The 23,434-nt window shown below is 46.1% G+C and overlaps 1 protein-coding gene across 1 annotated transcript in view; it reads left to right on the top strand.

Annotated features, from left to right (window-relative positions):
* mtor (mechanistic target of rapamycin kinase) overlaps positions 1 to 23,434 on the top strand; it is a 62,172-nt gene that overhangs the window by 33,462 nt on the left and 5,276 nt on the right. Inside the window, exons 29-46 of the mRNA XM_023956308.1 lie at positions 7,797 to 7,872; positions 9,275 to 9,414; positions 10,733 to 10,833; positions 11,266 to 11,381; positions 13,179 to 13,256; positions 13,692 to 13,799; positions 14,808 to 14,933; positions 15,029 to 15,160; positions 16,039 to 16,154; positions 18,278 to 18,395; positions 18,766 to 18,963; positions 19,041 to 19,141; positions 20,278 to 20,374; positions 20,495 to 20,593; positions 20,659 to 20,781; positions 20,889 to 21,071; positions 21,223 to 21,357; positions 23,247 to 23,421. Coding sequence (XP_023812076.1) covers positions 7,797 to 7,872; positions 9,275 to 9,414; positions 10,733 to 10,833; positions 11,266 to 11,381; positions 13,179 to 13,256; positions 13,692 to 13,799; positions 14,808 to 14,933; positions 15,029 to 15,160; positions 16,039 to 16,154; positions 18,278 to 18,395; positions 18,766 to 18,963; positions 19,041 to 19,141; positions 20,278 to 20,374; positions 20,495 to 20,593; positions 20,659 to 20,781; positions 20,889 to 21,071; positions 21,223 to 21,357; positions 23,247 to 23,421 — 2,222 coding nt within the window. The remainder of the gene's footprint in view (positions 1 to 7,796; positions 7,873 to 9,274; positions 9,415 to 10,732; positions 10,834 to 11,265; positions 11,382 to 13,178; positions 13,257 to 13,691; positions 13,800 to 14,807; positions 14,934 to 15,028; positions 15,161 to 16,038; positions 16,155 to 18,277; positions 18,396 to 18,765; positions 18,964 to 19,040; positions 19,142 to 20,277; positions 20,375 to 20,494; positions 20,594 to 20,658; positions 20,782 to 20,888; positions 21,072 to 21,222; positions 21,358 to 23,246; positions 23,422 to 23,434) is intronic.

Below are 23,434 nucleotides of genomic sequence, written 5' to 3'. Positions count from 1 at the left end.
GGTGCTGTTTGGCCCACAACCATCCTGAGCATCCCCCTCTCTCTTCTTCAAATCGTTTGCTCCCTTTCGGGGTCACGGGAGCCTATCCCGGCCACTTGGGGGCGATGGCAGGGGACAGGTCGCCAGTCTCTCACATTCACACCTAGGGACAACTTACCGTGACCAATGAACCTATGAAGCATGTTTTTAGACAGATGGAGGAAGCCGGAGTCTCCGGAGAAAACCCCCACATGCACAGGGAGAACATGCAGAAAGCCCCCCCCCACTGGTGTTCTGGTTCAGGGCCCCCAGCCGGGACTTGAACCTGGGGCCTTCTTGCTGTGAGGCAAGAGTGCTAACCACTGCACCACCGTGTTTATGTTTTTATGATTATTTACAAAGAGGCACTAACAACTGATTATTATTGCGATGGCGATATAACTTGCGGTATATGAACGCATCGCAAAACAACCAAAAACATCATTTCCAATTCACTGCAACAGTTTAAAAATGACATTCCAAATGACCAACATCTAGGTAGGAGATGAACATCTAACATAAAAAGGTCAAATGGATTTGATTCCTTAAATACTTCAAGCTGCCATGAGATTTTTTTAGCACATTATTTATTTATCACTTTATCTTCTGCGATATCTATATTGCACAGCTTGATATTGCGATAACGTTTGTGATTTATTTTGCAGGCCTAATGGTAACTGTGGTTTTTACTGAACCTCCTGTTTTGGTTTGTTTTGTTGGTGATCAAAGGGAAGGTCCTCTTCTTTTTTTTTTTTTTTACGCCTGCCTTTCAAAAACCCACATTTTGGTGAATCTAACAGCCATCACTCATTAACCTTTCCCCAGATTTCACTTCAGGGACTTGATGTGTTCAGGTCTGTTTTGGAAAACAGGATAATTGGATCCTCCGGTTCTGTCGGAGCTTTAACTGCCGTCTGCGTCACGCCGCTTTCAGAGGCATCCTTTGGTTGGGCACAGCGCTGCCTCACAAATGGGCAGTTGCATCTTGTTTAATGCCTCGGCATCACACTGTTTTTCCCAGAAACGGCTTCTTCAAATACTTTTTACCCAATAACGCTGCCGCACCAGTCTTTTCCCTCCACATTAGAGGTGTGCACCCCCATGGTTAAATGAGAACCGCTGGATTTATGTCCGGCTGCCGTCAAAGTGGTGCTAAAGCTCAGGTCAACCATAGAAACGCATAAAAGAGGTAACTCTAGTCATGTTTTTAGTGAGTCACCATGCAGCCTCAAAGTCAAACAGATTAATTTCAAACCAAAATCCAAGAACGGCGACTGAAAAGGTCGTCTGCTTTGGGCTTTTTTCTCATTGGAACTGAGGACCAACAGAAAACAGAATAAAATGAGTAACTGTAGGAAAATGAAAGGTTTGTGTCAGTAAGTTTTCAGTTTGGTTCTTAGCATCTGGATGTGCTTAGAGCTCTGAGCTGGTAGCCTCGTGTCTGAAGTGGAGGGGCAGTGAAACGTCCCGTGTCTGCAGCACAGCCTCCTGTTCCGATGAAACCACATCTGGGAGATGGAAACCCTTCATTTCTTTGTTAATGCAATGTTTGAAGGTTGATGATTTCACATTAGAGAGTCGTTTAAAGGCCCAATTGAAGTGATCAAGGGTACACACATACCGTTGTCAGATCAACAGTGTTATTCATAATGGTTGGGGATTGTGTATGTTGGCCTTTGGGGATAGTTTTTTAATTGGGTTCGGTATTGTTGCGTGGCACCCTAGCATGCTCTGCAAGAGTTGTGGAAAAAGTTTTGAGCTCATTTTCTTCAGTATTTTCTCAAACTTTTGATGTTTCTTCCTTCTTCAGTTCCATCGTGTCTGAAGTTTTCTTTGTTTTTGTCTCCAGCACCTTAAAAACGCCGTCATTTGCCATTTGGGACAAAGAACGCTGTTGGTTTGTCTGCCGGGTCAAAAGAATAGCTCTAAAACTCCTGGAGGCGGATAGATTTGTTTCTACTAAAGGCAGCAATAAGAATGAAACTCTGTAACACAGTACAGTACTGTACTTACAGTGTACTTAGGTGGTGCTTATTGTGTAACTACTGGGTACCCACAGGGTATTTACATGGTAATTTTTCAATGGGACTTACTGGGTACTTACATGGTACTTGCTGTTTATTTATGTGGTACTATTTGCTTCATACTTATGTGGTACATACTGGGTATTTATGATATACTTACTGGGTATTTACATGTTGTGCAAAGGTGTCTTTTGTGGTACTTACCACATGTAAGAACAAGGTAAGGTCTGGGGTGGGGTGGGGTGGGGGGCTTGTCGGCCCTGTCCTGTGGGGGGGGGGCGTTCTGGGGGGGAGGGGGGGCCCATTATTAGTACGGGTCGGGGGGGCTAGCGGGTCGGGGTCTCCGCTGAGGCAATCAGTGGTTGCCTCGGCCGGTTGGCCTCCTCGGTCCCGTCGAGGCCTGACCAGAGCTCTTCTAGGGCCGGCGTCTGGGGGTGGGGGCCTGGGCTTGCTCCGGGGGGGGGCGACGCTTTCTGGCTCCTCTCTCTCTGTGTGGGGTGGGTGGTGCCGGGCCTGGGGTGTCGGCGCCTCCGGGGGTGGGCCCCTGGGCTGGGTGGCCCTGGCCCCTTTGCTGGGGGTGGGCTGGGGGACGGCTGTTTGACCACCGGGGGACAGTCTACCAGCTGTCCCCAACTTACCCCCTTCCTTATATAACCTCATATTAGGGTGAGGGGGTGGGGGGTCTAGCCTGCGATACGCCTTGGGGGGGGGCTACTTGGGAGTGGCCCCCCTCCTATGGTTGCCGTATGGAGTGGGCCCCCCCTCTTTCGGTTTTATTTGCACCTTAGACATGTAGGGTCCTTGGTAGGGGGGGTGCTTGGACATCACTGCAAGCAAGCAGCAGATGTCCTCCTGGCACCCTACCCGCCAATTTTAACCGCACCTTAGACATTTAGGGCCCCTTGGTGTGGAGGGTGAGGGGACATCACTGTGAGTAATCAGGAGATGTCCCCTTAGTGCCCTACTCGCCAATTTTAACTGCACCCCCCTTAGTACACACACCCCTCCCCCTTCAATATATACATTCAAACATAAACACACACACATGCACACAAACACCCTCTCAAACACCCATACACGCACACACATTTTACAAGGAAGGTGGGACCTGGGTCCATCTGTCCCCTACCCCTTCCCTGGTGGGGGGTGCGGGCCCCTTGGCGATGGCGGCCGTGTCCCTTGGGTGCCGGCTCCCTGGGCCCGGCGGTGCTCTCTCCGCGCGGTGGGGGGGTTCATATTACACCTGAGCCGGGGGTGTTCGTGTCCCTGGGGGGTGGGTCCTGGTCCTTGCCCCTGGGCGCTGGGCCCCGCCAAACTTCCAACATGGCCGAGCCTAGTCGGGCCATATTTATAACATCCCTTGTGGGCCGCCCTTTTTTCCCCGGGGTTCCCCCCTCCTGGGCGGGGGCGGCGGGCCCCTGCCTTGCTCCTACCTGGACCAACCGTGGGCCGGGTGGGTGGCTGCCTGGAGTGCGGAGCGGGTCTCCCTTGGGGGGTCCTGGCTCGTACCTGGGGTCGGGGCGGGGGGATGCCCGGAACTCCTGGGTGGTGGTGGGGTGCTCGTCTGGGGCTGTGGGCGTCCCTCTCCGGTGGGGCCCTGCGTTGGGCTCTTCCGGCGCGGCGGGGGGCTGCTTTCCTGGCTGGGCTGGGGCGGCGCTCTCTTTCCCTCTGCGCCTCCCTGCTCTCTGGCTCTGGGGGCCTCGCGGCGGTCCGGCTGGCCCTGGCCTGGGTGGCGGTCTTGGTCGCCCGGGGGGCGGTTGTTCCCTGCCTGTACCCGTGTGGCGTTGGGGGAATTCCGGCTGCCGCTGCTGCTGCGGCGGGGGTATGGGTGTGGGGGTGGCTGGGCGCTCCTCCTCCTTCTTTTCACATTCCACCATCCATTTTAGAAGAACATAAACACTCACCTGAGCACAGGTGTTAGCTCACCTTTGCACTAATAGTTTGCATGATTGAATGAATGAAAGATTTCACACTAGTTGGTTTAAAGGCATAGGTATGCGTTCGTGAACACTATCTGTTTTGTGTGCATGTTGACATGTGGACATTTTTGCGGCTAGCAGGTGTGTTGATAATATTTGAGTGTGTGTGAACAGGCCCCGCCCTTTTTGTACTACATTTGAACCGTACCGTAACGATAAACAACCAGTAAACCTGTCTGCTCTATGCTGCTTCATGGTCTTACCCCCCTTCCCCTCCTATTATCACCCTCCTACCCCCCCTCTCTCTAACGTCCCTCTCTCTTCTTCCCCTCTTTCCTTTTCCGTCCGGTCCAACACCAAAGATTTTCAAACATGATTGAAATTAATAAATTTTGGCCTCAATTACAAAAGGGGTTTATTCAGACATACCTTTGGTTTGTCTGAAGATGAATAACCCCTCTTGTTAAAATAAAATATGTCCAACACAAGAGGCCCTCAGCTCTAATCTGTTTGCCTAGCTGTTGGACAGGACAAGTTAAAAAAAAAAAAAAAAAAAAAAAAAAAAAAAAAGGTAAGTACAAATAAAGTATATATGTTATATAACGTATATGTTATATATGTTTCATGGTATTTACCATGAATTTACCACAGAAACTACCCTTTAAGTACAATGAAACTGGACTGTAAAAGAAAGTCATCCCTATTTCCACTCTATTACTTGGTACTTTCAGTAGTAAATGCTGGGTATGTTCACGTATTACCTTCTCGTACATTGTTCATGAATCAAACCCTGGTTTCCTGCATGGTAATCTTTCACCTTACCAACCGAGCTACCCAGTCGTACAAGACAGCAGTGAAAACAACTATCCTGCAGAGTTCAAAGTGTCATCACAATGAAATTTGTTTTAAGTATAAAACAGTAAAAAGGAGCATTCCAAAGAATAGATTATTTTTTTCATATTATTAATCTTTTCTTCCAGAGTTTTGTGTTGTTCCAGGAATGATTCACACTCCTTTGCATAATTCATGAGTTTGTCACCCACGGTGAAAACAGGAAATGGCCCCAGATCCTCACCTCAGTCATTTCAACAATAATTGTAGTCAAATCTATTGTATTTTTGTCTCTATTAATTTAATTCAATTCAATTTTATTTGTAGCCCAAATTCACAACAGTCGTCTCGATGGGCTTCGTATCGGTAATTGAAAAAGTGAAACATAAACTCAAAAGGATCATGAATACACAACATATGAATACCCAGTGAGTATATTATAAATACCCAGTATGTAGCACATAAGTATGAACCAAATAGTACCACATAAATACACAGCAAGTACCATGTAAGTACTGATCAGACACAAAAAGTACCATCTAAGTACCCTGTAAGTACCAGTAATTACACAATAAGTACCATGTAAATACCACTTAAGTACACTGTAAGTACTGTACTGTCAAAGAAAGTGTTACCTAAAAATAAAAGCACCATCTTCATCTTTTTTTCCTTATAACTTTGTCTAGACAAGCAGAATAACACAAACAGGTGAACAGTGCTTCTCTAGTAATCTTTGTATGGGCGTCGTTTGGCCCGCAGGCGCTACCCGTCCCATCGTCACCCTTTTGACCCGTTCTCGCTGACTGAGCGGCGGCTACACGCCCCGCGCTCTCTCCTTCTCTCACCCTGTTCAGAGCTCCACTGGACAAATTCATGAGAAAAAAAATGGCTGCCTCTGTGTTGGTTTTATCTCCATAGCAACCATTGTATGTTTTTTGGTCGACTGGAGGTGACAAACGGGTCAATGTCCTTTTTTCTGAAAAAGCAAACTTTTGGTTTTCTCTGGCAACTGAGGTTTTTTCTTCAACACGCCCAAATTCCTAATCTTTTATTGTTGTATGTTATTGTTTTGTTGAGCTAGAGCCAACAATTCATGTATGCAGTTTTCACTAAATTCAGGAATAAAATGAGTGAGAAACAGAGAAACTTTGCTGTTGTGATGTCGCTAAGCTAACGCCGTTAAAACTCTAAAAACTTTATTTCCAACATTTTTTCCCAGTGATGCTCGAGGAGTTGATTTAGTTGATTTATTATGGGTTTTTCTTTTAAATGGTGGCTTCTTGCTGAGGTCAAAGGTCAACAAAACTTTGGTTGTGGTTGTAGGCTTACGCTGGCGGCGTGTGTGTGACATTTCGTGAAGATGGCGTGTTCAGTTTTCCCTGCAGTCAGAAAGAAGAATAGGGAGAAGGGTCTGTTCCTCAGTCCAGGACGGCTGCCTCTGCAGGACCAAAGACAAGCCGCCATGCCGGACTAGTGACCTCCATAGGTGCAGCATCTCAGCCCGCTGTGGATGGATGTAGGAGGACGGCCTCGTTCGGATGTTTTTCTGTGCATTTTTGTGGTTTCAGCTGAAGTCAGTATGTTCCTGTTGAAAAAGCCGTGGCTGCTGGTAAACCTGCATTCAGACTCTTTGGAGAATCTCTTCAATTATGTCTTCAACCTGTCAGCATGCACAGCAGGTCGCTCAGCTTTTGCAGGTTTCTGCCATACTTTCTGAGAGATCTTTTTTATCAGCTTTTCCCGCTGCCTTCAGGAACCTCTGTTCATACCAGCGCTCCTCAAACTCTACTTTTTACAGATGCACTGGCCTTCTCATTTAAAGGAATCGAATAGACTTGTGGCTCGTGGTTTATTTTCTAGATGGGATATCTGGACAGATGAACAGTAAAGCTGACTCCAGTGTGAATTATGGTGCCTTAACAAACATGTTCAGAACCATCGTGAAAGCACAGAAGGCCTTTGCTTTAACGCTGAGCACCACCACACGACGTTTCAAGGTCGTCTGTTGAGAACGTGTGAGGAAACCAAAGATACCCCGGCTACTGTCAGCATCACCTTTTAGGAGAACCCAGTCATCAGCTGAATATTTATATACATAAACTTTAACAATTAAAACTTGTAAACCATTATTGAGGGGCACTTTTAGGACTGACAGAAGCTTCTTTATTCTTTTCAACATTTGAAGGCCATATTTTAAAACGGATATTCATTTATTTATTTTTTACCAGTGAGACATCCCAGTCTGTCTGTTAGTACAATTACAGCACAGTCGCATCATGGCAACCATGTAAAAAAAAAGTTACGTTTAATGTGGTGGGGCTTTAAACATTTACTTCTCTAAGCAATAAAAACTATTTGCCAATCATTCTATTTGAAGATGTGTCCTGTGTGTGTACATGTGCAAATATGTCTATTTATGATTAGGAGCAATTCTAATGTTCAGTAGATGGCATCATTTCTTTTAGCTGTTTTCTTATGAACTTAGGACATTAGTATCTTAACTAGACGTGATCATATATCCATGGATTTGTATTTGTGTCTTTTCCTTTGATTTTCATGCTGAACATTTCTTTTTGTCAGTCACACAATTCCATAAAAACTGAATCATTTCTTCTGAAATTATGCAGACAATCAAAACTAAGGAAAACTATTAATAAGTAATTATAATACATTTTATGTATGGTGTCTTTCTGAGCACCCAAGGTCACATTACAAGGAAAGAACAAAACAAGATTACAGGAAGAAGACAATAGTTAGTCATAAAATTAGCTGTACGGCTCCCGTGACAAAAGGTTTTCCTGGGTCTGCAGTAAAGAAGGGGTCTCCTGTTCCTGGAAGACTCCTCCGTTTACCTCCACTTAGTATCGTCCAGGTTTTTCACTGTTTCCTTCTCATTCCTGCATTTTGACATCATTTAAAGCTTTTGTTTTGGAGGATTTTGCTGCAAAGGCTCTGTTTCTAATTCAAAAAGGGTTAAACTGTTAAACTTTGTCGTATTTTGCAGCATCAACAATAAACTGCAGCAGCCGGAGGCGGCGTCAGGGGTGCTGGAATACGCCATGAAGCATTTTGGGGAGCTGGTGAGCCACGTTTTTCCCTCCCTTTTCCCTCCAACCATAAACAAAGCTTTTTTCTAGATCCCAATCAAACTCTTGGACCCGAAAACCTCTTTAGAAACAGAGTCTGCCACCGGGACTGGAGCTTGGCTGGACCTCACGGCAGAACCACTTTGTTCCCGTCTTAAAGGCGTTCTGGGTCCCAGGGTCATTTTTTTATACGGCGGTTTAGTAATAAATACATCCAGTAAAATATAGGGCATACAAAGTATGGTAACAACACATTTGTATGATCATAGACTATACAGCTCTTTCTGGAAAAGCCCTCATTTACGCAGACCTGGGGGGGCAGATTTTGTCAAACTGGATTTTTCTGTTTTGCAGTTGTGATTCATTCCATGTTTATCTTTGTCCGCTGGGTCTTTTCTGTAATTCTAATCGCTTCTGCCAACAAATATATTCCTCAGGTCTCTTTAATGATGATTGCAGTTCTTTTAAGGTGCCTTTGAGATTTTAGCTCCATTCTGCTGACCGCGTGTCAGAAAACAACCACATTCGTCCAAATAATATATTCCGTGTCTCTAATAGAAAAAAAAAAATGATGGTTTTCTGAGGTCACAGTGAGGGCCTGCATATAACAACCAGCTTATGGCGTTGTTGCACGCTGGTCATTAGACGTCAGAAATGCAGACATGCGAGTCGGAGACTTCAGTTTGAATTTGGTTAGTTACATTTTTGATCAAAACCACTTGTTTCTGATCCAAATATTCCGGAAAAAGCTTCATTTTGCAGAGGAAGGAATGTTTTCCTGCACTTCTGCAAAATCTGTTTGAGCCTGACTGTGCTGTGTGGGAGGGGTCAAGTTACCAGCTATGAGGATTTTATTTATATCTGACTCTTTTATTCTCTTTTATGAAGTTTGTTGTTGTAATTCCATTAAACATTTGTTGGTGACTAATTTCCGGCGTCGCCCACATGCCTGCAGCCCTGAAAGGTGTAGTGCTTTTGTTTAGCCACCGATTAAAGAGTTTATTTCTTCTGTTAATTCTTCTCACATAAAAAATACATTTAGATCTATAGCTCCCTAACATTTCTGTAAAGTTTAAAGGTTTTTCTCTTTGTTTTTAGGTCTTGTCTCTTTGTACTATGTATAACTGGAGAACAGCTTGGTACTTTTGTTTTATGCATCTTCTATTTCAAACACACAGAGTCACTCCAGTTAAACACGTTTCTCAGTAATTCTTCGAACACTGGAGTGATCAGTGAGTGGAAGACGCCGGTAAACGTGATCAGATGTTTCTGGTGAACATTTCTCCTAGGTTTCAACGTTTGTGGCCTGTTTATTTCTTTTTCCTGATTGTGAACAGCGGTCCTGATGTAAATGCACGAAGCAGCAGTTATATTTGTCTCCGTCTGTCCCTGATAGGAAATCCAAGCCACCTGGTATGAGAAGCTCCATGAGTGGGAAGACGCTCTTTTGGCTTATGACAAGAAGATCGACATGAACAAGGAGGATCCAGAGCTCATTCTGGGCAGAATGCGCTGCTTGGAGGCCCTGGGAGAATGGTTGGTCTTCAGTTCTTCAGTTCTGCCGTCCTTTTGAGCTTCTCTGATAGAAACGTGCAGAGGATTGGGAACTTTTCTCTGGGTAAACTGATGAACAGAGCAGCCCCCTTTCAAACAGAAAGCAGGAAGATGCTTGCACACTTTCAGCTTCATGACCAAATCAGATGCTGCTCCGCTTATATAACCTCCGCCCGCCCGTGTGTCCTTGTGTTCCTCCGTGATTCACCTCATTAGAACGTTGAGTCATTTAGTGAAGAATGATTCCAGCAGAAGCAGAGCGGTGTCTTTGCACGTGCAGGGAAATGATATAATCGTGTGTCTGGTCACGACTCACTGGAGATCGAACTTCAGCCAAACAACGTTTATTCACTGATATTCCACAGGTCCTCTCTGTATCAATCCAGCAAAGGAAGAGGAGGTGGTTCCCGGTCAAACTCAATCCTTCGGGAAGTTCTTAGAAAATGATCTTTTGACAGCCTGTGGTCAGGTTTTCTTTGGTTTGGTAAAAGAAGCCGTCCACAGTTTTCCATATTTTCCTGGAAGTCTTAAAGCTACCTGGGTTCTCAATCAGGCACCGTTGAAGTACTTTTGCTTAAAGCCTTCGTCCCAGCTGCCCCCATGGGTGGATACAGGCCGTCCACCTCCAGTAGATCTGAAGACCTGTGGACCTGAAGACTCTGGGAGGATCATGCGCTAAAAGAAGTTCTGAAATAAACTCTAATAATAGAATCCGAATAGCCATCCTAAAGCTGACTGGGAGCCGGTGCACAGATTTCTAAGTTGGTGTGATGGTTCTGACCCATAGGTGGGCAGTTTTTTTTCCACTTGTGGGCCACAAAAAGTTCTAAACTGTGACAGGAAGGCTGAACAGGAGATGTGTGGAGTGTTTTGTTACCCACCTCATAAGTGACAGAAAAAACATGGAATTTGGACTAAAACATGCTTTAACTTTGATTATTTACGTGTTTTAAAACAGAACATTCTGGATTTTTTTGTTTTCTCATTTTAGAGCCAATTGCTGGGGTAATAGAGAAATGCTGCGTTCGTGTGTTGATGGGGAAAAATGCCCGTCTGACTCAAAAAAACATCTTTCAGCACCACATGAATGAATGCTGAATAACTTCTTGCACCTAAACAGTGGTCAATGTTTTCGCAGTGCACATTTATGGAGAGACGGCAGAGTTGCAGGCAAAATCCAACGTTAATAAGTGTCGTCGATATCAGTAGTTCCAGATTCAATAGTTTAACATATGGCCCCCGGGCCGTGGCTGTTCTAACCTCAGTCCTGTCTTCTTAACATCCTGGTCTTTCTCTGCAGGGGTCAGCTGCACCAGCAATGCTGTGAAGAGTGGACGCTGGTCAGCGAGGAAACCCAAGCCAAGATGGCTCGTATGGCTGCCGCCGCCGCCTGGGGCCTAGGTAGACATTTCTATGCCTCCTATCACTCACGCTTAGGTTTTTGCAGACCAGTGTAACGGTATGTAGGCAGTGCCATGAAGCTGAAAAAGCTTCTGCAAAGGATCCGTTATGTAACCAAATGGCAGTGATGTCTTTTCATAACAATCATAATTGGCGGTGGTGGATACAAGCACAACCACATCAGACGTTTATGTTTTTTTGGTCGTAGACTTCACTTTCCAGCCCGAGTCCTAAAAACTAAAGTGACACCCGACCAGCTGGCGGGTCCATTGAGGCCAGACACTTGAACTCCTTCATTTTTGCGTTAATCCTCTTTCGTTGTAGAGTCGTTTAAGGTAACAGAGGGATTCTTCAGAAAGGTAGTAAGCAGCTCAGGGAAACCGAGTGCTTGCCTCGAGTTTGTTCCTCATTTCTTGTGCGTTTGCCCCTCAGGACAATGGGACAGCATGGAGGAGTACACGTGTATGATTCCAAGAGACACGCACGACGGCGCATTTTACAGAGCCGTGCTCGCCTTACATCAGGACCTGTACTCGTTGGCTCAGCAGGTGGGTGACGTCGTCGAAGAGAAAAGCCCCAGACGGAGTCGCTTTACGCCACAAGCTTCTGGAAAAAGCTAAAACCGTAGAACAACATAAAGGGACTTTGCTCCTTTTTTGAATTGTCCATCATCTGCTCTGCTGTCTTTCTTCCTTCTCGAGCGTGGTACCTCCTTGGTGCTGAAACGTTATGCAAGTCTTGGAGTTGGTCCCCACATTTAGCTCTAAACAAATCAAGAGGCTGGCGCCCCTCCCACCTGCCTCTCCTTGGGCCGTGATGGAGGTCAGAGCTGGTTTTCCTCATTTATTAGAACCTGGGGTTGAAGATGAGCTCATAGTCCCAGAAGCTGGAGATGCTTAAACTCGGCGCACAAGGCAAACAGTAAACACCTGGTCGTCCTGGACTTAACCACAAAACCCCAGAGAAGCAGTTTTTTGATGCCCCCGCTTCCCGTCACTGGCTCACCCCCCCAGCTTTTGAGATCAGATCCAGGTGAATTCAGTCCTTCTGAATGCAGACGATGAAAGGATGGAGGAGGAGACGAGGCCAAACCTGGATGTCAGCTGAAGCTCAGCCCAGCTTTCTGGATGAGCTCGTTAAGATTTGTGCCTCCAGGCTTCTTTTCTTTGAGGCTTTGCTTCACTTCAGAACTCTTCGTGTTGGGTCTTTCCATCCTCAGGCGCGTTCCTGGTGGAGTCTAAAATCAGGAGGAAGTGTACTGCAGAAATGTTTTTCCCCCTAAGATTTCCTTGTTCGTGTCTCACTGTGGCAATAAAGTTAGGAAAAGAGCAGACGGTTTGCGTGTTTGTGCTGCCAGAAGCCAGACGCTGCGTTTGTCGGGAGTCGTCTGGACTGCAGGTTTTCTGCGGAGAGGCAGCTCAGTAATTCAGGAGTAAACAGGACCATAACTGAGACCATAAAAGAGCAGCCTCATTGTCACCTCGTACCAACCAAGCCCACCTCTTCTTATGCGTGCTCCAGCATGTGTTCAGGCACGCCGCCACCCCCTTCCCTCCCTGGGACTAAAGTAATAGGTGGGATTGGGCCTGAAACAGCTGTGAGCCCCCGCCTCACACGACTTCCGCAGCAGTCCCCCCCTCATTTTACGGTTGCAATAATAACAGCTCCCAAAAAAAACATTAAAGAAGTGCAAGAAATCAGCAGTTTCAGCCGGCGAGTCTGCGTGTCCTTGTTTGTCCCTGCCGCTCTGCATCAGCCCGCCCCTCCCTGCTGCTGGTTTTTTTGGGCCTGGGGGAGCTCATCGCCAAAACGACGTCTGCAGTCAGGAATGTGGAGACATGTAGGTCTGGAGCTTCAGTCTCTTTCTGCAAAACATTCACAGATTTATTCCTCTTGGTGGGAACGCGGCCGTCTCTGAATGTTCTGGGAAGCGATCTGGACCGAAGACCAACGTGAGCTCCAGCGGATTCTTCCTCCCCCCACCTAACCTGCATGCATCTGAAAATGTTTTGTGGAGTTCAGCCGCTTTCCAGAGTTGCATAACAGCAAGTGTTGCTCTCAACACTTCATTTACCCCCGTCAATAAAACGTTTGGCGCTCGCCACAGCATTCGATCATTGAGCTGATTTCATGGATGTGTCACCGTTGGCACTCCTGGGTGAGAGTGCTAATGTACATCTGAACAGGGTTTAGGAACAGTTCAGGCTATCCTGGGCCGCCATATATTCTGGTTTTATACCACAGAGTGCTATCAGGACTTAAACATTGTTTAAGCTTTAATTAGATTATAGGATTTGGTCAAAAGTATATTTTCACATCTTTATTGTCCTCTGCTTCGGATGCAGTGCATCGATAAAGCCAGAGATCTCCTGGATGCAGAGCTGACGGCCATGGCAGGAGAGAGTTACAGCCGGGCCTACGGGGTAAGTTCTCCTTTCTAACTGCCCCTCCACGGTGACAGACGACGCCTGGCTCTCCATTCTGTACCCGTGCCAAGATGGTTTAAGGTGCCGTTACACGGTGAAGGTATTTCTGAGGTCGGAGCAAACCTTTGGATGTTCTGTAATCGGACGGAATGGAATAAATATTATTGTATTATTTGCAAATACAGCAAAATAAAAGCAAAAGAGGCAGAAATCCTACACACAGTCATCGACTTGTAGATTCTATTAGTTAATAAAAGACAAATATTTAAATAGATTTTAAAACCCATCAAAGTCGTTGGTTATAAAGACATCATTTGTTTCACATTTCTTCTCTACGTGACAAAATGCAAGCAGATATAGGTTGAGATGCAGCCGCCTGTTGTGGTTTTAATTCCACATGCCTGCATAAATGAACACGCGTGTCTGTTTCAGGCCATGGTGTCGTGTGAGATGCTGTCAGAGCTGGAGGAAGTCATCCAGTACAAACTGGTGCCAGAGAGGAGGGACATCATCAGGGAGACGTGGTGGGAGAGGCTCCAGGTAAATCTATGATGTTTGGACACAGACGTGCACGTAACACGCGTGCGCACGCCTCAGAAATGCTGCTGCGGGCGGCCAAAGGAAAAGCTCTCTGTGACGGGAAGCAGAAACACTGAATCAGCTGTCCATCAACTGTCAATAAGGGCGTGTCTAGAACATGCAGCATCTCTGCCCCTCCTCCTAACATGCAGTCGTGTTCATGGACTCCATTCTGGGTTTCTATTGGTCACTTTAAGAACCTTTTGGTCAAACGTAAAGATGCGTTGTGTAACGCCGTAAGCCGCAGTGCTGTGGTTGTTGACGACAATGGAGCTCCAGCGGCTACAAGCTGGACTGTTTATGTTGTCGTTAACGGGCCAATCAGGAGTCACTTCATGATGACTCCAGTCGCTTTTGTTCTGTAATCTGTCTTTCAGACTCAGGCAGTTCAAATTCCTTCTTAAGAGTAATAAAACGCTCAGCAAAGCAAGATCAATCATTTTGAGCTGTTCTGCTTCCAGGTGCTATGAAAAATCAGTTGCTATTTTTCTGACGGTGGAGGGGGGGGGCAGACAGACTGCAGCGGTTTAGTGTTTGCATGTGAAATCACAGAGACGAACAGCGGACACGTTTCAGTTTCCTTCCAGCCGCTTTGCCTCCTTCGTTCTGGATCATCACAGCTGACGGACAGCAGCAGTGTCCGTCCTGATGAGAGGAAAACCCGAATCCCCGCTCCTGTGGAGACAGCAGAAGTTCACAGTGGGTCAGATTCCTCAGGTTATCATTCAGCTCCAGTCAGAACATGGACATTTCGACTGAGGTCATTAGTTCTGATTCTTCAAGCTAAATTCAGCACAAAGCAGCAGAGTAATTACCAGCTCCTGACTACCAACAGAGAGGAGAGGATGTAGGTTTCGGCATCCATGGGTTTAAACCAAACAGGAGGAAGGCCCTGCTTAGTTACTAATACTTGGTTTCATTGTCACTGTTCCGAATCGGTGCTTTACCGTCACGTTTGTCCTGCTTTAGGGCTGTCAGCGCATCGTAGAGGACTGGCAGAGAATCCTGATGGTTCGATCGTTGGTCATCAACCCTCACGAAGACATGAGGACGTGGCTTAAATACGCCAGCCTTTGTGGGAAGAGCGGGCGGCTGGTAGGTTTTTCCAACGACACTTTGTTTGTTCAGTGTCAATCCTGAGGCTGCAGAACCTTTTTTTGGTCTCATTTCTTCCTAATTCCCTCTGTCAGGCTCTGGCCCATAAGACACTGGTGCTTCTTCTGGGGGTTGACCCCTCCAAGCAGCTCGATCACCCTTTGCCCACCACTCACCCACACGTTACATACGCATACATGAAATACATGTGGAAAAGCACACGCAAGGTAAGACCGACCTGTAATGCTTCTGCTAGATATGATAACTAGAATAATGAATGGATGAATGGAGATTATTCCTGAGGGTTTTTAGAGGAGCGTTTGAGATGAATGGACTTGAACTGGTCAGTAGGAATCCTGTTGAAACTCGCCTGGAAGCTCTGAGTTTCGCTTCATTAACCACAAACCCAAATGAGTGACTGTCCTGAAAGACGAACGAGCTGGAAGTGTTTTGATTAAATCAGCTACAGTGAGGGTTTTTCATGTTCAGGTTTGTGTAGTTTGAATGACATCATTAGGTATTTTAGGAAAGTCTCTCTGCTCTTATTAGAGACCAAGGGCTGAGATAAAGTTCCAGTTCTGCTCAGAATTCCCAATAATTCTTATCCTAGATTCAGATTCAGATTTGGTTTAGATGGAAGAATCTGATTCGCTGTGGCGACCCCTGAAGGGTGAAAAGGATTCAGATGTCATTTGTTGTGTGTGGATGATGCACTGCCAAGTGAAGTGTGTTGCTCCGCCCACAATGAACAGCGTATAGACATCAGAAGCTATAGAAAGACATAGGGAGGTCTGCGAGCTGGGCAGAGAGGTGTTGTGCACAGCAAAGGCAGAAGTAGACAAAGGTTTCAAGGCATCTGTTTGTAAATTCATTTCTAGCTATCCATTTTTCTAACTAAAAGTCTCAAATCTAAGGAGATCCTGCCTTGTTCTTCAGCTAAATTAAGACATTTTCCAAATGTGGTTGCTAATGAAACGAAGAAGTTTGAGTCGTACCGATTCGGTTCAGTGGTGCGGCGTACGACTCGGTTTTACACTGAGAACTTGGCGCCCCTAGTGACCAAAGAGGAGAACTTCATCCGCTCTCATCCCTCTGATCTCTTCAGATCGACGCCTTCCAGCACATGCAGCATTTTGTTCAGGGGGTGCAGCAGCAGGCCCAGCACGCCGTTGCAGCCGAGGACCATCAGCGCAAACAGGAGCTCCACAAACTCATGGCCAGGTCTGTTCATGGAAACACAGGCAGCTGAAATGGCCTCTGGTACGGTTCTGATGGTTGTCTGGGCTAGGTTGTCTTCAGACTTTTTCTTTAGCCCGATATTACAACCAGAGTCGTCTCAATGGGCTTCTTACCGGTGATCGTATAGTAAACATGAATCACAAAGAAAATAGTCATAGAATTCAATAGATATTGGCTAAACTAAACAAACTAAACTTACATTGGGCAGCCGTGGTGCAGCTGTAGGGCGGTCGACCCATGGTCGTAAGATTGCAGGTTCGATTCCCCCGCCTTGCACGCCCATGAGTCAAAGTGTCCTGGGCAAGACACTGAACCCCACCTTGCCTCTAGTGGAAGGTTGGCGCCAGTGTTTGGCAGCGGAGTGTGAATGTAAAGCCCTTTGGGCCTTTGAGGAAGGTAGAAAAGCGCTAAATAAGTATACGCCATTTACCATTTTTCCCTGCCCTTAGACCCCCCCCCCCCCCCTTGAAAAAAATGATTCCAGAGAAAAAGAAGAAACCTCAGGGGTGTCCACATGAAGGAGGGATCCTCCCCCATGACGGACAGGCGATGTACCAGAACTGTTTGAGAGAATTAGCTTCTCTAACTCTACAACTACATGTTTAAAGTCCAGCAGACGAGCTTCATCCAGATGGAGTTGGGGGGGATGCCTGGGGGTGCCAGACGAGCCAAAGGGGGGGTCCAAAACCAGACTGCTCATCTGCTTTTGTGTCTGCAGGACTTCCCTGTCTAACGCCTCCATGCTTGACTTTATTTCCAACTATATAAAAAGCTCTTCTCCAGTGTTTTTGCCTGGATAGCGTCATTAGCGAATTCCCAAACAGACGGTGAGAATCTCTGGGTTCAGGCCTCTGTGAGTCCATCTGTTTTTCCAATGGCTGCACACAGAAATGTTAAGTCTAATACTTTATTTTTTACTCGCATGAAGATAAAGTACTACCATACGATGGTACACTGAACTTTAATCAGTCACTCTGTTTGTAGGAGGAACCTTGGCTGCCGCTGCTCTCTCCTCTTCTTAAATCTGAGACCTCTGAGTTCCTTCATCCTCAGAGTTTGGTTTCATGGAGCTGCTGGTGGATCGGTACTGATGATTCCAGCGCTGTCACCATGGTAGCTCTCCAACTCACTGTTGGAGGCGATCTGGTCTTTCAAAATGAAACTTCAGAATCAAACCCAACTGGGCCCAACAGATGCTTGATGATGGCCAGAGTTTGGTGGAAAATGGAAAGTTTGATATTCTAGAAACGACATGTTTGATCTTCAGTCCCGCCGAGCTCCAGACGCTGTTTGAGTGCTTCGTTTCCCACGTCAAAATATTTGAGGAGGATAATTGAAGCTCTTCTCTGGGGTTACAGTCAGCTGGCTGCCTGTGCTGAAAACACACCATCAGTCTCCGGAGAACTCGTCCGCCTGGCATTTTGGTCAGATTGTCCAAAAGAAACGGGATCTGTGACACATTAGGCGCCGTAAACACAGGAACGGACGAGGTTTTCGTCTGCGCACACTCCCTCCCCCCCGTAAATCACTGCGGCCGCCGCATGACGGCAGGCCTGAGGTTTTTTGTTGCCCTCCGTCTTGCAGCGACGTCACTCTGGCTTTTATAAGAACGCGTGTTTGGAATTAACACCTGTAGTGTCGGGTAGACCAGCAGGGGGCGGAGCACACCTGTGCCGCCTCCACAGACCCCCCAAAAGGTCAGCAGGAATGCAGCTCCTCACTTTTTCAAAAGGTTTTCATGATTAAACCCGGTTCAGGACCGTCCACACGAACAGGTTCTGTTCTACACTGAAGACGCTGCGCGATGAAGGAAAGCTCAGGAACGGCGTTCCTCCCTCTGGCTTTAGTGCAGATGCCAGGATGTAAACCCAGTCCAGCTCTGCAGACGACACAGATCTTCACCGTCAGACAGAGTGAGGGGAAAATTGGACGCGGTAATTGAAATCCTCCATTTGATGGGACGACTTGTCAGTGGAGAGTTCTCCAAAGAGAAATGCCCAAACAGCTGGCAGCTTTTTACAGGAAATGACTTGATAAGAACGTCGTGATTGTTTCCTTCCTGCTTTCATAACGATCCTCTTTCTTCTGGCTTCTCCTCCTCGCAGATGTTTCTTGAAACTCGGAGAGTGGCAGCTCAGCCTGCAGGGCATCAACGAGAGCACCATCCCCAAAGTCCTGCAGTACTACAGCAACTCAACTGAGCACGACCGCAACTGGTACAAGGTCAGCCCCTCCCACTCAGCCGCCTCCTTTGCTTTACGCTCACGTGTCCTCAGCAAAATGCTTTCCAACAGAAAAGGACGTTTGAATATAGTAATTGTAGTTATCTATAGGTTAACGATGAATATTTACCCTTTTCCTCTGAATACCTGAGCTGCGTGAACCGCTGAACCCACACACCTGTCGCCAACTTTAGCCGTCCTCCTTTTTGTAAAGGCTGGTTGCACAACACAGCTGACCTGAAACTCTGTTGAAGGAACCGCTGACGCAAAAACATCTGCATGAGGGAGGCTGGAAAATGACATCAGGGGGAAATGTCACTTTCAATCGCTCGCCGTCTGAACGGCCGCTTCATGCCGGCGTTTCTCTGCAGGCTTGGCATGCCTGGGCCGTGATGAACTTCGAGGCCGTGCTGCACTACAAACACCAGAACCAGGCGCGGGACGAGAAGAAGAAACTGCGACACGCCAGCGGGGCCAGCGCCAACAGCGAAGCCAGCAACAGCGACAGCGAGGTGGACAGCACCGACCAGAGCCCGGTACCGTCACCGGGCCAGAAGAAGGTCAACGAGGTGGGTGTCACAGAACTCGGCACTGAGCAGAGGCGGTTCCTCTGATGCATCCAGACTCATTTTGTGTCCCTCTGCAGGACCTCTCCAAGACGCTGCTGCTGTACACCGTTCCTGCAGTGCAGGGCTTCTTCCGCTCCATCTCCCTGTCCAGAGGAAACAACCTGCAGGACACGCTCAGGTGAGTGAGGCCGGCCGGTACCTGTTCTCAGCAGTGAGGGGTTTTCAGGGGAGTCTAGGAGGCCCCCTAGTGGATGACAGAGGTGGTGCTTTGTCATGATGAACGTTAGATGTAGAAAAAGATCCTAAATATGAAAAGATTTATGGCTTTTTTAGCTCTAAGATCCAGAATCTGTTTCTATTTATGACAGGAACAATGCTCACTAATGCTCAAACATCTAGACATGTTGGATGATAATCCTAATCTACATCTGTAGTTCCTAAACAGCATAAAACAGGAACATAATGAGACATAAGAAAGAGATTAGACACAAAAACATCTTAAAGATCACAACAACAATGAAAAGAGCAAAACTCCAAAAACCAAAATGTAGAAGAAGAAAAAACACGTCCGAAAGTGAAATTAACTTTCAAAAATCAAAACGAAATGTTAAAAAATGTCAACAAAATAAGAAACCAAGAGGTAGGTATTATGGGATGTCACCTGAACTCTGGTTAAGAGTCGGTTGATCAATCACTGATCATTTGCAGTGGGCGTGGCCAAAAGATTAAAGAAATAATAAAATATTTGCCGCACCAAATAACTTCAAACGTCATCCTTCAATCGACACCCCATAATACCTGCCTTTTCCTAGTTTTATTTCTTTCATTTTTTTCAAACATTTCATTAAGATTTTTAGACATTTCTTTTGCTTTCAGGTTCGTTTCCTTTTCATTCCTTCTTATTCCTTTAGAATTATTGTTTATTTTTTACATTTTGGAATTTTGTTTGGACCTTTAAAATGCTATGAAAGATGATATACAAATTAAGTTTATTATTATTATTATGATTTTTAATTAATCTTTTTTGCATGTTTAAATAGTTTTGGCATTGAGTGATTTGTTGATGTGAGTTGAACTTCACAGCCACCGTAGTTTTTCTCTTTAGAGAAAAGCATGTTGTCCAAAGGCTGTTCTCCTGCGTGGGACTTCTGTCCCCCTTAGAGGAGGTTTGAGGAGCAGGACCTCCTTAACTGAGCAGGTCCTGCTCCTCAAACCTCTAAAGGGGGTTTCACCGTCCCCCCTTAGAGGAGATCCTGCTCCTCTAATAAACCTCACCCCATCCATAATAAGCAGCGTTCTCCTTTACTTTTTCAGGGTTTTGACTCTCTGGTTTGACTACGGTCACTGGCCTGAAGTGAATGAAGCTCTGGTTGAAGGCATCAAGACTATTCAGATAGACACCTGGCTGCAGGTAACATGCACACACGGTGCACGTGAGAGTTGACTTTGAGGTGAAAAAGTGACTATTTGGATTTTGTCTGTGAAAACGTGTTTGTTCTCGATAGCTTATTCTGTTTTATTGACCCTTCAGGTGATCCCGCAGCTCATCGCTCGCATCGACACTCCCCGGGCTCTGGTCGGTCGTCTCATCCACCAGCTCCTGACAGACATCGGGCGGTATCATCCACAGGTGCGCCTCCTTTCACCTCACAGCATGGAGAAGACGCAGCACTTTGACCATCCCGTTCTCTCCAGGCTTTGATCTACCCGCTGACTGTGGCCTCCAAGTCCACCACCACCGCTCGCCATAACGCTGCCAACAAGATCCTGAAGAACATGTGTGAACACTGCAACACCCTGGTTCAGCAGGCCATGATGGTAACGTGGACGACACGATTGTTCCTGCCGACTGTTCGGCCTCGGTTTAGATGCTGCTCTCCTTCTGCAACCACAGCATAGCTCCTGCTGTTTCCTTCTGCTTCAAGGTCAGCGAGGAGCTCATCCGAGTGGCCATTCTGTGGCACGAAATGTGGCACGAGGGTCTGGAGGAGGCGTCCCGCCTTTACTTTGGAGAGCGCAACGTGAAGGGCATGTTTGCTGTGCTGGAGCCGCTCCACGCCATGATGGAGAGAGGCCCCCAGACGCTCAAAGAGACCTCCTTCAACCAGGTTTCTGTGGTTCTACTGGATGGTTTTCACCGTTATGTTGATGAACCAAATATTAGCCACATCCTAGATGATCTTTTTCCACCTCTGGACTGAAGTGTGAGCGTAAATCGGCGATGAACGCTCATCTTCCTCATCCTCCTCCACATTGCAGGCCTACGGCAGGGACCTGATGGAGGCTCAGGACTGGTGCAGGAAGTACATGCGCTCCGGCAACGTCAAAGATCTGACCCAGGCTTGGGACCTCTACTACCACGTGTTCAGACGCATCTCCAAACAGCTTCCACAGGTGAGGGGACGCAGGTCGGCTCTGTTTGGCCTCGGGTTCAAAGGTCAAACCAGTGGAGGTAAAGGTTTGGTGATGTCTATGATGGTCATCGGAACGCTGCGTTCCTGTTACCGTCTAACCCAGCGGTCCCCAACCGGTCCGTGGTGCAATAAAGGTTGGGGACCGCTGGTCTGACCGACTCAAATATTCAGAATTTCATCAACAGATTTAATTCCTTCCATCTTGTGATGCATAAATCCAACACTCACAGTAGAAACAAACAGACATGGGTAATCAACCACAACATAAACAAAACAAAAAAAAAAACATAATACGCAACAATTGGGCTGTGTTTATTTATTTGTTTATTTATTTATTTTTTCCACAATCCTCTTAGAGTTTTAGTTGTTTTCCACATATTGGCACCATTTTTCCCATCTTTTTTGGAAAATGTCCAACTTTAGTTTTAGCTGAAACGTCAACTTTTCCATGGAGTAAATTGTCCGTATGATTTTCACCCAGTTATCCTTTCCAGGAGGGTCCACCTTACGCCATTTTTTTGTCACTGCTTTCTTGCTTGCCCAGAGTAATATCCTTACCAGGTAAAGAGTCTTCAATGTTTCCTAGGTACACAATTGTAAACTCGTTTGGCAGATGATATCCCAAAACACTCTTTATAACAGTTGTTACAGCCTTCCAAATAGATTGTAGTCTGGGACAAGACCAACATATGTGTGTGTGATTCCCTTCCTGACTCCCACATTGTCTCCAACCAGACTGTGGAGTTTTTAGTTGTTTGCTTTTGATTTGGGGCGTTATAAAATACCGTGTGAGATTCTTCCATGCAAATTCCTTCCATATTTGAGAGCTGGTAGAAGAGCACTGTGTGAGACACATTTTAAACCAGACTTCTTCTGTAATTTTTTGATTGAGCTCAGATTCCCATTTACTTTTAATGCAGAGTGATGAATTTTTCCTGTTAGCAGTAAAAGAACAGTAAAATGTTGCAATAACCCTGGTTTTGCTGTTTTTAGAAGCGTCTGATATTACTTTATTTATGCTGTCTCTTTTTTTTGGGTCAAGATTAGGTTTAATTTCACTTGTATAATAGTCTTGAATTTGTAGGTATCTAAATATAATTGGTTTATATTACCAGAAATAAATAAAAAAACTAAGGATTTTTGAATTGGTTTATTTCAAGCAAACAAAACTACAAAAAACAAAGATTTTTTTTATTGTAATGTTTCATTACAAACAATCAAAAAGTAAAAACTAAACTTTTAATGGAATTAGTTTACTTCAAGCAATAAAAAAAAAGATTGACTTTTTTTTTATTGATTTATTACCAGCAACCAAAAAGATATTTTTAAAATTGGAATCGTTTTATATCTTGCAAATAAAAAAAAACCTTTGTGTAATTGTAGTTTTTTTAAACTAGTTTATTAAGAGAGTGTGGGGGTGGGGGGGTATTCTTGTAGAAACTACAATCTACAGATCCACAAAAAAACCATCATTGTCGTCATTATTAAAATGACCTTTAAATCGCTGAGTCAGCAGCTCCAACTTAACATCAGGAATTAAAAAAGCATGGCTGGTCTGCGTGGCGACGCTTCACTCGCCGCAGATGGACTTCCTGTCGGGACGTCGCAGCAGGAAAAGACGCCGCTCCGGACCATAAACCTGAGCAAATGTTCCTCCACAGGAATTAACATATAAATCATCCAGAGACGCTTCGTCTGGAACTAAATGACGTCTCATCAGCAAAACGGCAGAAACCCACGTTAACCCTTTCAGTGACGCCTCTGATTCCCGTGTGACGCAGCAGGAACATCTGGCATGAAGAAGAGAAGAAGATCTTTTTACACATTAAATGCAATTCTTCACCTCCTCCTCCTCCTCCTCCCTCACAGCTGACCTCCCTGGAGCTGCAGTACGTGTCTCCAAAGCTGCTGATGTGTCGCGACCTGGAGCTCGCCGTACCTGGAACTTATGACCCCAACCAGCCCATCATTCGAATCCAGTCGATCGCAGCCTCCTTGCAGGTCATCACCTCTAAGCAGCGCCCGCGCAAACTCACCATCATGGGTACGCTGAACGC

This window comes from Oryzias latipes, chromosome 7 (genome assembly GCF_002234675.1).
Source record: "Oryzias latipes chromosome 7, ASM223467v1".
Classification (NCBI taxonomy): domain Eukaryota; kingdom Metazoa; phylum Chordata; class Actinopteri; order Beloniformes; family Adrianichthyidae; genus Oryzias; species Oryzias latipes.
The sequence above is the reverse complement of the archived record's forward strand: the minus strand, read 5'-3'. Positions and strand labels throughout refer to the sequence as shown.